Here is a 15,000-nt window from a genome sequence, read left to right on the forward strand (position 1 = left end):
AGACACGAGCTGATGAGCAGCGAACGGGAGGGACACTTCAGAGCCAATCACACTCTGAACGATTCCCTCTCTGAGTAACCAATGGGAGAAGGGCAGCCCCTGACCTATGGGAGAAGGGCAGCCGCTGACCTATGGGAGAAGGGCAGCCGCTGACCTATGGGAGAAGGGCAGCCCCTGACCAATGGGAGAAGGGCAGCCCCTGACCAATGGGAGAAGGGCAGCCCCTGACCAATGGGAGAAGGGCAGCCCCTGACCAATGGGAGAAGGGCAGCCCCTGACCAATGGGAGAAGGGCAGCCCCTGACCAATGGGAGAAGGGCAGCCCCTGACCAATGGGAGACTATTGACGCAGCCTCTGAGGAACATTCTGAAGGGCTGTGTTGCGCAATCCCACAGACGGACAGCGGCCATGATGGATCGGGGCTCTCCCTCAGCGAGGAGACGGCCAATGGTGGAGGAGAGTCCAGGCGAAAAGCAGAAGGGGGCGTGACCTTACCTTCACACAGGACCCCTTTGGGCCGGGCGTATCCCCTCGAACAGACAGTATCTGCAGGAAGACACAACACTTCACTTAAAATCACTGATTAACACTGCAAACCTTAACCGTCCTGATCAACACTGCAAACCTTAACCGCACTGATTAACACTGCAAACCTTAACCGTACTGACTAACACTGCAAACCTTAACCGTACTGACTAACACTGCAAACCTTAACCGCACTGATTAACACTGCAAACCTTAACCGTACTGACTAACACTGCAAACCTTAACCGTCCTGATCAACACTGCAAACCTTAACCGCACTGATTAACACTGCAAACCTTAACCGCACTGATTAACACTGCAAACCTTAACCGTACTGAATAACACTGCAAACCTTAACCATACTGATTAACACTGCAAACCTTAACCATACTGATTAACACTGCAAACCTTAACTGTACTGAATAACACTGCAAACCTTAACTGTACTGAACAACTCTGTAAACCTTAACCGTACTGATTAACACTGCAAACCTTAACCGTACTGATTAACACTGTAAACCTTAACCGTACTGATTAACACTGCAAACCTTAACCGTACTGAATAACTCTGTAAACATTTACTGTACCGATTAACTCTCTAAACATTTACCAAACCAATTAACTCTCTAAACATTTACTGTAAAGTGTAGTAACACAGTTACTAATATAATGTAATATCACAGATGAACTCTTTTACTGAAATGTTTACTGTATTAACTATATAACATTGTATAATGTAATATATTATTTAATATCACTTATGAACCCTGTAAATCTTTCACGTGAAATATACAGATGTAAAATATGGCAGTTTCTTTCCTGTGTGAAAATGGAGTTGAGTCACACTGTAAATTAAGCTTAATTGGCCTAAAGCCATTCATAACACAGTCGTTAACATGTCATAAAATGTTTATAAATAACTCATAAATAAATACAGTGCTTAATGGGGAATGTCATTTCAAATAAGTTCAGGTCAAAACTGTGGTCAAAAAATTCCCGCAGAATCCATCACGTATAATGAATGATTCATAAAAGGGCAATGTCGTGGAAATATTAAACATTAAATTATGTATGCTCACAACGGCCATGCATTTCACTAACCAAATGCATATGAGGAATATCATTACCATTTAAATGAATGACATAAAATAAAAAATAATGCCAGAGATTTTCAGAGGTGAGACCAAACATGCCGTACAAGCACTTCCCATCATGCAGTGCTGTCAGATTTGAAATAAAGCTGTTGTGGTTTGGATTGGCTCTTGAAGGCCACAGGAAAAGTCATTATGTGAGAATATATACAACCGCAATCTCACTAAGAAAACACTGTGTGAATGCAACACGGCCAGGCTATCCCAGAGGGGAAAATGGGAAACAAGAGAGAGCGAGAGGGAAAGAGAGAGAGAGGGAGGGAGAGAGGGAGAGAGAGAGAGAGAGAGAGAGGGAGGGGGGGGAGAGAGAGAGGGGAGAGAGGGAGAGAGAGCGAGAGAGAGAGAGGGAGGGGGGGGAGAGAGAGAGAGAGCAAGAGAGAGGGAGGGAGGGAGAGAGAGAGAGAGAGAGAGGGAGAGCAAGAGAGAGGGAGGGAGAGAGGGAGCGAGAGAGAGGGAGGGAGAGAGGGAGAGAAGGACATACGGCCCTCAGGTGAGGGTTCAGACCACACTAAACACTAAACAGTAGTGAGGGCCCAGGGGGAGAGGGGAGGGTTAGCGTTGCCCTGGCGATGTGTTGAAATTAACGGCCTGCCCTCCACAGAGCGGCCCCGCGCCCCCCAGCGCCCCGGCAGGGGGTCAGCCCTGAGTCACGCACACCGCAGCACTCCCAGTGTTTCACCTGGACCCCTGACTGCCCCACGTGCTGCCCCCACTGACTGCCCCACGTGCTGCCCCCACTGACTGCCCCCCTGACTGCCCCACGAGCTGCCCCCACTGACTGCCCCACTGACTGCCCCACGTGCTGCCCCCACTGACTGCCCCACGTGCTGCCCCCACTGACTGCCCCCCCTGACTGCCCCACGAGCTGCCCCCACTGACTGCCCCACTGACTGCCCCACGTGCTGCCCCCACTGACTGCCCCACGTGCTGCCCCCACTGACTGCCCCACGTGCTGCCCCCACTGACTGCCCCACGTGCTGCCCCCACTGACTGCCCCACGAGCTGCCCCCACTGACTGCCCCACTGACTGCCCCACGTGCTGCCCCCACTGACTGCCCCCCGTGCTGCCGAGCGACAGGGAGCAGGCGTGAGGTCCAGGCTGCAGGGTGTGGGTCCGGGGCGGGAGGCGGGGCTTGGCTCAGTCAGGGGGCGGGGCTTGGCTCGGTCAGCGGGCGGGAGGCGGGACTTGGCTCGGTCAGCGGGCGGGAGGCGGGGCTTGGCTCGGTCAGCGGGCGGGAGGCGGGGCTTGGCTCGGTCAGCGGGCGGGAGGCGGGACTCACCGATCTCGCACGGCTCACAGGGGCTGCCCCAGGCCGCCCCCAGCGTGGCACAGCACTCCGACTTCAGCGTCCCGCCGTTAATGTTCACCTCACAGCGCCCAGCATGCACCTGCAGCCAGCATGTCCCCTTCAGACTGTCTGTGAGCAGGGAGAGAGCAGGGCGTCATGGGTAATGAGCAGAGCATCATGGGTAAAGAGCAGAGCATCATGGGAGAGAGCAGAGGGTCATGGGTAAAGAGCACAGCATCACGGGAGAGAGCAGAGGGTCATGGGTAAAGAGCACAGCATCACGGGAGAGAGCAGGGGGTCATGGGTAAAGAACACAGCATCATGGGAGAGAGCAGAGGGTCATGGGAGAGTACAGCATCATGGGTATAGAGTACATCATTATGGGAGAAAACCTTCCTGGGAACTGCTCCTAAAGTCCCACAGAACTGCAGTAAGATTTTACAGGCACCATCTGCTTCCCCTGCCAGTTCCAGCAATGTTTCTCAATGCTGAAGAGAAATGACTGAAATTCTTCAGCTTTTTTGGTTTGATAAACTACTCTTCTTCGAAAGCTTACACCTATGATTCACTGTTGAGCCGATGACAGTATGTGATTATGTTTATGTGCTGCCTGGCGGATTCACACAAAGCAGATGGTCTCTTATTTTCTAGGAAGCTACAATATGGTAATTTACTTCAAAACACTGCTAGCGCTGTTAGCAGAAAGTAAGCGTAGCCGTATCTTTGCCTAATGCCTGGACCCGTGGTTCCCAAACTTAGGACATCAAGCAGACCTGATGCAACCAGACGAGGACTCGATTGGTATCAGGTGACCGGGGTGCTCGTGGAGAGGTTTGTGAACCACTGGCCCAGATGAAGCCCTGATTTTGGCGTAAGTTAAGTACTCATCATAGAGCCAGTATTGCAGCCCAGGCGTACGAACGGAGAAGCGGGTTTTTACCGATGCAGATGAGGCCGGTGGCGTCGAGCTTGCTGCCGGGCGAACACTCGCAGATGAAGGATCCAGCGTTGTTCTTACACACCCCGTTAGCACACGGGTTACTCTCACACTCGTTCACATCTGGAACCAGGGGGGGAAGAGATTGAGTGTGACACACAGTGGAATGAATGGGAACCTTTTACACTCATTCACATCTGGAAACAGGGGGAGAATAGACTCAGTGTGACAAGCATCAATATGAATGGGAACCTTTTATACTCTCACATCTGAAACCCAGGGGGAAGAGATTGAGTGTGACACACAGTGGAATGATTGGGAACCTTTTACACTCATTCACATCTGGAAACAGGGGGAGAATAGACTCAGTGTGACACGCATCAATATGAATGGGAACCTTTTATACTCTCACATCTGAAACCCGGGGGGAGGACATTGAGTGTCGCACACACAGTGCTATGAATGGTTGCCACTAGAATGCCACCTAAACACCATGGGCACAGGAATCCCATTGGCCATTATGCTCCCTGGAGCAGGAGATACCAAGGTAAAAGGTGCAGGTTCTGTTGGACTTTATGCAATGAAGAGAATGTGGTGCCCAAAAAGAATGTACACAGAGTAAGAGATCTAATTAATGCAAAAGCAGATTTCATAAAACATAGGTTTTATTCACCACTGAGACCAAAAACTATAATCTTTCCATAATTATAGTAACTCTGGTTTGAATGTTACTCCAGCACCACAGCAATCTACAATCTACCACATTCATGTGTGCAATGAAAAACAGCTTCTATAATTTTATCCCAAATAATTACAGCCGAAAGCACTCATTTTTTGACATAATAAACATCCTGAAGTGAAAATATTTTCTAAAATATTATTTATTTTATTTTTATTGGATGTCCCTTGTAGAGTGCAGGTTTCAGCGCAGTAGAAGATATGGTGTTTATGGAGATATGGAGATTTAAGACCGAGGAGTCGTCCCCTACAGTGTGTGTGTGTGTGTGTGTGTGTGTGTGTGTGTGTGTGTGTGTGTGTGTGTGTGTGTGTGTGTGAGAGAGAGAGAGAGAGAGAGAGAGAGAGAGAGAGAGAGTGCGTGTGTGTGTGTGTGTGTGTGTGTGTGTGAGAGAGAGGGAGTGTGTGTGTGTGTGTGTGAGAGAGAGAGGGAGTGTGTGTGTGTGTGTGTGTGTGTGTGAGAGAGAGAGGGAGTGAGTGTGTGTGTGTATGTAGAAGTGACTGGTGATTCCACTTCAGGAAGAAAATGGGGTTCAAAAGATTGTACATGCACACATACGTCTTGCAGCATAACAAGAACAACTTGATGAATGTAAAAAGTTGTTCAGAGAACAAGCGTTAAGAAAACACCCCTCCTAATTTACCCCGGCAGTCAGAGAGAGCGGGGCCGGGGGAGACAGGGAGAGACGGGGCCAGGGGAGACGCACTCGCTCGCGGTCACAAATCCAGCGACCGTGGAGCTCGTAAGCGCCGTCTCCAGTCCCCGAACGGACACGCGAGCCGGCCGAGTCGGCCCCCGTAGATCAGGGCCCGGGGCCCGGAGCCCAGAGCCCGCCATCAATCACGCTAACAGCGTGTCCCTGTAGCGTGTACCGGGCCCCGCACACGTGTCCAGAAGAACAGGGACGTCTCGCCGCGTTACGGCGTTGCCACTCGAGCTGACGCGTTCGTTCGGTCACACGACACCGAGCGTTCGCCCCGGACTGATTGATGAGCGCCCAGCGTGAGGCTCAGTGTGATTAACCCCGCCACCGCGGTCTCGGCTCAGCGCTCAGGGGCCAACGCAGGGCGAACACGGGGGCAGGCCCAGCGGGGCAGCGCTGCCCCATGCCGGAAGGTTTACAGTGATTCCCAGGAGTTACGCCAGACGAACAGATAAAAGACGTGGGGAGAATTAAACTAATAACTCGTAGTCAGTCGGACGCTGCAGTTGCAGTTAGCAACACAATAACACAGCGTAAGGCACACTTGTCCGTGAGAATGGTTTCTGTGGTTACGTCTCAGTTTTTAAATGAGAGTTTCCACTGCTACGAGAGTGAATGAAATCCAAAATGACAAACATATTTTTTATATTTTGAAGAATTCCCATTTATACGTTGTGGGCTACGTTTACAAAGGAAAACAGATTGAGAAGTCTCAGGCAGGGCATGTAGTCTATTCCACAACACAAGCATTACCCTTGAAGAGTGAAACACAGAGCTGATACAACAGAACACCAGCGTAACGCCCGGCTGGGACTGCCTGTGTCAGAGGGTTTACTGCCTCACATGGGGCGGCATGGCTCAGGCAGTGAGAGCAGTCGTCTCATTGGCTCAGGCAGTAAGAGCAGTCGTCTCATTGGCTCAGGCAGTAAGAGTAGTCGTCTGGCAGTCGGAGGGTTGCCGGTTCGATCCCCCGCCCGGGCTGTGTCGAAGTGTCCCTGAGCAAGACACCTAACCCCCAAATGCTCCTGACGAGCTGGTCGGGGCCTTGCATGGCAGCCAATCGCCGTCGGTGTGTGAGTGCGTGTATGAATGGGTGAATGGAGAAGCATCAATTGTACAGCTCTTTGGATAAAGGCGCTATATAAATTCCAACCATTTACCATTTACCATATACCATATCGCGCTTCCACTGGATGATTTCTGCTGAGGTGCCAGTTTAGTCTGGATGGAGGGGGGTTGTGATCCATAATGAGCAGGACTGAGAGGAATGTGACTGCAGTTTGACAGTACTTACCCCCCACCCGGTAAACAGGCCCACATTACAGTGGCTTCACAAAGTATTATGCCATTATAGCTTATTAGTGTAGATAGATGGGCAAAAATGGCAATTCTACCCATTAAAAATGTTAAATCGACAACACAATAATGTATGGCAAAAGCACAGGGGACTGAATGCTTTGTGAAGCCGCTGCATGAGTCAGGCCCCCGGCCGTCTCGGGGGCGGGGGCGGGGGTGGGGGCATTGGGGCAGATGATCCGGAACGTTCTCCCTCCCAGGTGAGCTCCTCAGGAACAAACATCCTGTTGTGTTTTTTCCCCGGCGAAGCCGTTCCGCCAGGCAGGGCGCTAACGCACCGACCCGTCAGAGCGCTATAAACCCAGGGACCGACCCGTCAGAACACTATAAACCCAGGGACCGACCCGTCAGAGCACTATAAACCCAGGGACCGACCCGTCAGAGCACTATAAACCCAGGGACCGACCCGTCACAGCGCTATAAACCCAGGGACCGACCCGTCAGAGCACTATAAACCCAGGGACCGACCCGTCAGAGCGCTATAAACCCAGGGACCGACCCGTCACAGCGCTATAAACCCAGGGACCGACCCGTCAGAGCACTATAAACCCAGGGACCGACCCGTCAGAGCACTATAAACCCAGGGACCGACCCGTCAGAGCGCTATAAACCCAGGGACTGACCCGTCAGAGCACTATAAACCCAGGGACCAACGCTACATCACAGCGCTATAAAACCAGGGGCCAACGCTACATCACAGCGCTATAAAACCAGGGGCCACTACATCACAGCGCTATAAACCCAGGGGCCAACGCTACATCACAGCGCTATAAACCCAGGGGCCAACGCTACATCACAGCGCTATAAAATGGCGGAGAAGGTCACCTCACCCCTTCTTCCTCCCCGTGACCCACCCCGCCCCCCCGAACGACACGGCAAAATCTCGCCCTGTATTTATATTCACTGAGACAGGACGCCTCCTCTCCCCCATGGGGTTTAGAGGCTCAATTACGCTCAATTAGCCACGTTAGTTAATTCCCGCTTCTCCTGCTGGCAGCACTCAGGCAGCGGCGGGGCGGAAACGGCCAAGCGGGGCCCGGCCAGAACACGGGGCCCAGAGAAGGGCAGAGTCCAGCGGTGGTGCGTTGAACACACCGCGGCCGGAGTGACTGACATGGTACGGTTTGCCCCAATGGCGTCTGAGCAGGCATCGTCCGGCCTCTAAAGCACCGCTCTACGTCGTTAATGATTCGGGCTACACCCCCGACACACACACCGAACGGGAGTATGTACCTCAAAGCCGTTGAAAAACGCTGCACACCGTTGAGAGGAAACATATCCTTCAGAACAGAAACCGTAGCGAAACCTTTTCCGACTGAATGTTCCCCGGGTGTGAAGATAGTCTGGCAATAACCAGCGGAATTTTCTGAAGCTTCAGAGGACATCTGCTTCAGTTTGGAGCTCGTATCGCTGCTAAGCGCACACACCCACGAGGGCATCGGCCAAGAGGACACAACGGCCCACATCGAAACGTAAACACCGTTCCTGACAGCTGGGGAAGTCTCTGAGACTTCTCACCTCCCGAAGAAATGAGCCACAGGCGTTTGGTTTTATTGTAAATACAGGAACCCAGCACTTCAGAGAACGCTCTGCTTTGTGTCTGAAGATCGCCCAGCCCTCGAAACACCCCAACGTTCAACCTCCGTATTTACAGCGCGGAAGGCTTTGAACTAAACTAGGCCCAGGTCAGCGAGTGTTTGATAAAGAGAGACAGACATCTCAAAACGAAACTAAAACAAAAAGAATTTGGCGAATCCCCATTATGTTAGTGTCATCATTCCCTTTGTGTTTGTTAGCATTTGCAAGGCTTCCGGATCAAAAAATAGATGGTCTCTGGGAGAAATGAGTGTGTGTGTGTGTGTGTGCATGTGTGTGTGCGTGAGTGTGAGAGAGAGAGAGTGTGAGTGTGAGCGTGAGCGAGTGTGTGTGTGAGAGAGTGTGTGTGTGAGCGAGTGTGTGTGTGCGTGAGTGTGTGTGTGTGTGTGTGTGTGTGTGAGTGTGTGAGTGTGTGAGTGTGTGAGTGTGTGTGTGAGTGTGTGTGTGTGTGTGAGAGTGTGAGAGTGTGTGTGTGTGTGTGTGTGTGTGTGTGAGAGTGTGAGAGTGTGTGTGTGTGTGTGTGTGAGTCAGGGCGTGGCTCTCACCTTCACACGTCTCGAGGTCCGGCTCGAAGCGGTAGCCCTTCGGGCAGGTGCAGCTGTAGCTGCCCGGAACATTCCGGCAAAGTCCGTTATCGCAGAGCAGCCGGTTCACCATGCACTCGTCAATATCTGAAATACACACACACACACACGTCTGTCCACCACGTACTCATCCATATCACACACACACACACACACACACACACACACACGTCTGTTCACCACGTACTCATCTATATCACACACACACACACACACACACACACACACGTCTGTTCACCACGTACTCATCCATATCACACACACACTCACACACTCACACACGTCTGTTCACCACATACTCATCCATATCACACACACACACACACACACACACACACACACACATGTCTGTTCACCACGTACTCATCCATATCACACACACACACACACACACACACACACACACACACACACACACACACACAGACACACACATACACGTCTGTTCACCACGTACTCATCCATATCAAACACACACACACACACGCACACACACGTCTGTTCACCATGTACTCATCGCCCCCAAAGTGGAAATTTGCATCACTGGGTCTTAAAATGGTTTAATAAATGATCCAACTTAGGAACGCTTAAATATAGGGACCCAAATTTGACATTTAGTACCGTTCAGGGACCCATCAAATACGCTGGTCGACAGGCTCATTCCGGGCTCATACAGTACAGTCCTCTGACCCATTCTGAGTCCTGACCAAGCGGCCAGAACCGGTTCATGAACGTGAGCAACCAGAACACATCACGTTCATCACACGTCCATCACCGGACATGTACCCTCTGATGTGTGACGTGTAAACGTGTCTGGTCACCACATCTAGGGCTGAAACGAGCTAAGCTATTAAACAACAATTCATTCAGCACACATTCATTGATATGTGAAACGTAAACAGAAGTCTGTTTGCTTGTACACGTTGTGCTCATAAATATCTCAAACATAAATAGAAAACTCACTCATCTATGGCCAAAAGGTTTATTTAAACAGAAATGGTGGCGCGTTGAACATCCTGTTGCAAACTGGGGTGGACTGACTGACATAGTGGGATTTGCTCCTCTGGTGTCTGAGAAGGCGTTCTCCTGTCTCCGGTCAGCATAGGCCTACATCATTGATTCGCACTACACCCCCAAAACACACTCCAAAAGGGAGCAAAGGTACCTCAAAGCCTGTTGCAAGATATGGAAATCTCCCTAAACTAATTCACAGAACTAGCAGTGCAGGAACTTTGGAGGGGGCAGAGCGCAGAAGGACATCTCAGTTTCACACGTTCGTAGCCGAAGGAAAACAGCAGAACACGGAGCGCTCTGTTTATTTTACCACTCTTTCAACCCAGAGGACCGCATGACGAAAACACGGTTTTGGAAGAGATCGTTTTCCTGGAATGCTAGATGAATTACGCAGCGATGGCCAGGGACGGATAAACTGAGTGACATTTATGAGGACGTCAGAGGCGTCTTAAAGCGATGCGTACTCTCTGCCAGGAACGCAAGCTCTTGAAAACCGTTGTTGCTGTTCAGTGTTTCCAGTTCGGTAAATGTGCCATCTCTTTGTCATTTTTGAAGGGGGGGGGGGGGGGGGGGGGTATGTGCTGTAAAACACATAAACAATAAACAAGCCTGCCACCCAACACCAGAGTGTTAAAAAATATTCAACCAAGCGCACAGACGTCTTCAACCGACCCTCTCTGGCACTGGACAAAGGCGAGTGTTGTCGGCGATTTCCTGGGAACTAAATTTTGTTGATCTGTCGCTGAGGAGAGGTGATAACAGCGATTTAAGGAGGCCAGTACGCCTGGCTCCACATCCTGAAACTAATAGTTCTTATTTAGCGCTGGCTGCCTTTTTATTTACATCTGTTTACCATTCGGCGTCCAAATGCGCTTCTTTCGCTAATCTTTGTAGTCAACAGAGTCTGGTCCAAACGTTCAGCTCCACCATCTGTGAGAAGGGTACAGGGAACAATCTTTCCAGTTTTTGCCACATTGTGATTATTTTTAGTCCCTCAGTTGTGTTGGCCATCGTGTAAAATATATATTGAATGTTTAATAAACATATTGGTTGGTTAATAAACCATTTTATCTCTTATGTTTGCTATGGATGGGGGAAAAGGAAATGCAGAATATTTCTTGTTTTGGATTTTGAGGATATTTGAGGATCACAGCAGGACATTTTTTAAATCTCTTTTACAGGCTTAATGGAAGAAAACAAAACACTGGGGAGGACTTTTAGTTTCTGAAGCTGAATTTTGTTACTGTATTTAACACAAGACGTCATGGCGTGGTTAAGTTTAAGTTCGTTTGACACTGCAGTTTCTGCTTCATACTAGCATGGAAGCTGCACAGACTGTTTAAAAGTGTAAAAACACACATTTACACCGCTGGTTTAAAGCAGAACGCAGCTCTGCCGGGATCCTGATGCCCGGAGACCCCCCCCCCTCCCCCTGGCCCCTGGCCCTGGGCGGGGTTCTGGCGGGGTTTGGGCGGCGTTCGGGCGGCGTGCGGGCGGCGTTTGGGCGGGTTTTGGCAGGGTTTTGGCGGTGTTCGGGCGGGGTTCAGCGGGGTTTGGGTGGGGTTTGGGCGGGGTTCGGGCGGGGTTTTGGCAGGGTTCGGGTGGGGTTCGGGCGGCGTCCAGGCGGGGTTCAGCGGGGTTCGGGCGGCGTGCGGGCGCACTCACCGGCGCAGTGCTTGCCCGTGTGGTCGGCCTCGTAGCCAGCGTTGCAGACGCAGTGGTAGCTCCCGCGCAGGTTCTCACACACGCCGTTAGAGCAGATGTCCGGGTTCAGGGCACACTCATTAACGTCTGCGCAGAGGAAGGAGAGAGAGTGAGAGTGTGTGTGTGTGAGAGTGTGTGTGTGTGTGTGTGTGTGTGTGTGTGTGAGAGAGTGTGTGTGTGAGAGTGTGTGTGTGTGTGTGTGTGTGTGCGTGAGAGAGTGTGTGTGTGTGTGTGTGTGTGTGTGTGTGAGAGAGTGTGTGTGTGTGTGTGTGTGTGTGTGTGTGAGTGTGTGTGTGTGTGTGTGTGTGTGTGTGTGAGAGAGAGTGTGTGTGTGAGAGAGAGTGTGTGTGTGTGTGTGTGTGTGTGTGAGAGAGAGTGTGTGAGTGTGTGTGTGAGAGAGTGTGTGTGAGAGTGTGTGAGAGTGCGTGTGTGCGTGTGTGTGTGTGAGAGAGTGTGTGTGTGTGTGTGTGTGTGTGAGTGTGTGTGTGTGTGTGTGTGTGAGAGAGTGTGTGTGTGTGTGTGTGTGTGTGTGTGAGTGTGTGTGTGTGTGTGAGTGTGTGTGTGAGTGTGTGTGTGTGAGAGTGTGTGAGAGTGTGAGAGTGTGTGAGTGTGTGTGTGTGTGTGTGTGTGTGTGAGTGTGTGAGAGAGAGTGTGTGTGTGTGTGTGTGAGAGAGAGTGTGTGTGTGTGTGAGTGTGTGTGTGTGTGTGAGAGTGTGTGTGTGTGCGTGTGTGTAATTAATGCACACGCCCATGAGGGTCTCCTACCTGTCCCATCCACAGAGAATCCGGTGCCACTCGGACACAGAGCCTGGAATTCCGCTGGATTTCAGAGGGAAAAGAGCGGGAAGCACAGAGTGAGACTGCATCAATCAGGCCCCAAACATGTCAATCACCATCTCCCACTGACCAATCACGGACGAGACTGTCTGTAGACTACGGTACAACACTGAGATTGGTCAGCAGCACATGATAGATCCCACCCACACCAGCATTAGACAATGCTCACAGTAATTAACCTTCACAAGAAAGCAGAATACACAGGTAACAGTCTCACTGTCATCAGAAAGGCAAGAGAAGAAACAAACTGAATTGTATTAACTGTATGAACAGCTTTTGCTCATGGCATATATCACAAAGTATGAGGCTAAATGAATAGAGCAATCCAACCAATGAGTGATGAGTAAAATAATGATTAAAGAAGGTAAAATATATAATGTTATTAGAATGGAACAAGCACCCAGGTTGGACATGTATAAATTATCCCAACAAAGATCATTCAGATCTCACAACAAGAGGGGGCTTCTTTTTCAAAAACATACTAAACCGCTCTATGAATTCTTAAACTGGGTTAGATACTGTAAGATGGAGCTGTATGGTTTCTCTGCAGTCAGATGGCCGTCTCAAACAGAACACAGGACCTGAGAAAGCTCATTTAAACCAGTGGTCTACTGTACATTTGGGCAGAGACAAACAGCGAAGCTCCTTTTGGCCATCTGTGCATGCGGGAGTGAGGAGAGGCTCCATGTGACCGAACTCAGCCAGGGCTCATTAAGAGAGACCTCGCTGTGGTCTCCACTCAGCGATTAGAGGGTCAACGCCGGGACGTTCCACCAGGGGGGCGCTGAGAGGGTGTTAGAGAAGGCTTGTGTGTTCCAGGAGCTTACAACTACATCTAAAGGACCGGAAGTCAGCGACACTGCAGAAACACTCAAAATGGGTAAATCTCAAAAAGTATTTTAAGTACGCATTTTGTCTTGTTTTTGTTTCTTTTACCTATCCAATAATATTGTCAATGAGGTAAGTTTGGACTCAAATTTGCCAATGAAATAAGCACATTTCACTTGTCAAGAAAACAGTAACGTAAAACAAGCTAATATTTCATACTTGAGATAAAAATCTAAGAAGTCTTATTTTAAAAAGAATTTTAAAAAATTTTCTTTTTTTTAAAAACATTATTTTGCAGTGTAGTGCCTTCACACAAGAGACTGAAAGATATGATTAAAACGAATCCATCCGTGTGAATTACCATAATATTACAATGTGTTTACATAATAATGCACATCATATTTTAGCACAGAGGAGTAATGTGTGGGAAAGGACACCTGGATAAAAGCAGCGTTTTTCTTTCGTTTGACTCACAGATGCCGTGAAGTAACCCTTGAGTTTATATGGAAAAAAAACAACCCATTGACTGAATCCAGACCAGCCAGCGAAACGAGTTCCTGGATTTACTCAAAACCACAAAACTGCCTGAAGGTAGAGCTCTGTTCAACGAAAACAAAAAACTCAGCAGTTAATCCCGAGATTTCATCAACACACTAAGCCACCTCCAGCCAGTTTGTAAGGATTCACAGCCAAATGAATCAGGGAAGTGTTTCCGTATGGAACCTCACTTTCACAGTCAGTGTTCACACGGCTGTGGCTTCCCCTGAATGCAGCGTTCAGGCTGGGAACGTCGAGATCAGCAAGTGATCGGCGGCTTTGATTTGGCTCTGGACAATTTCGATAGTGCAAGTCAGAATCACCACAGTACCACTGCACATTCTTTTACTGAAACTCAAATGATCTCAGAATCGTAATTAAATAGGCTGTGTGTGTGGAAATAACTGACCACAAGGAAAACATTTCTGCGCAGAAAGCTCCAGAGAGAGGGGTGAGTGTGATATATAGTGCACACAGGTAAAGTAATGGGTCTGTATGGTATATAGATATTTATGTGGTTTATGGGTATACTGAGGCGGGTATAAAGGGTACAGGGCAGGACTGGGTGGGTTATGGTTCTGTAGTTTCAGGGTTTGGTGGGTTATGGGTATATTTAGGGAGGTTATGGGTACCTGAGGCTGGGGCGGGGCAGGGCGGGGCAGGGCTGGTGGGTTATGGGTATATTTAGGGAGGTTATGGGTACCTGAGGCCGGGGCGGGGCAGGGCGGGGCAGGGCTGGTGGGTTATGGGTATATTTAGGGAGGTTATGGGTACCTGAGGCTGGGGCGGGGCAGGGCTGGTGGGTTATGGGTATATTTGGGGAGGTTATGGGTACCTGAGGCTGGGGCGGGGCAGGGCTGGTGGGTTATGGGTATATTTGGGGAGGTTATGGGTACCTGAGGCTGGGGCGGGGCAGGGCGGGGCAGGGCTGGTGGGTTATAGGTATATTTAGGGAGGTTATGGGTACCTGAGGCTGGGGCGGGGCAGGGCGGGGCAGGGCTGGTGGGTTATGGGTATATTTAGGGAGGTTAGGGGTACCTGAGGCCAGAGCGGGGCAGGGCTGGCAGGGCTCTCCGAAGCTGTAGTCCGCGTTGGCGCAGCAGCACTCTGACTTGGTGACCGCGCCCAGGAAGGGGCGCACACACACCCCCTTCTTAATCGCCCCGTAACACGTGCTGCGCATGTGCGTGTCTGCAACAGGAA

General features: G+C 50.3%; 1 protein-coding gene across 1 annotated transcript in view; it reads right to left on the minus strand.

The window, feature by feature from the left end:
* LOC133141633 (fibrillin-2-like) overlaps nt 1-15,000 on the minus strand; it is a 115,497-nt gene that overhangs the window by 52,803 nt on the left and 47,694 nt on the right. Inside the window, 7 exon segments of the mRNA XM_061262197.1 lie at nt 496-546; nt 2,957-3,094; nt 3,906-4,025; nt 8,839-8,964; nt 11,557-11,682; nt 12,361-12,414; nt 14,836-14,988. Of these exon segments, the coding sequence (XP_061118181.1) occupies nt 496-546; nt 2,957-3,094; nt 3,906-4,025; nt 8,839-8,964; nt 11,557-11,682; nt 12,361-12,414; nt 14,836-14,988 (768 nt within the window).

Source organism: Conger conger, chromosome 12 (assembly GCF_963514075.1).
Source record: "Conger conger chromosome 12, fConCon1.1, whole genome shotgun sequence".
In the NCBI taxonomy this organism is placed as follows: Eukaryota; Metazoa; Chordata; class Actinopteri; order Anguilliformes; family Congridae; genus Conger; species Conger conger.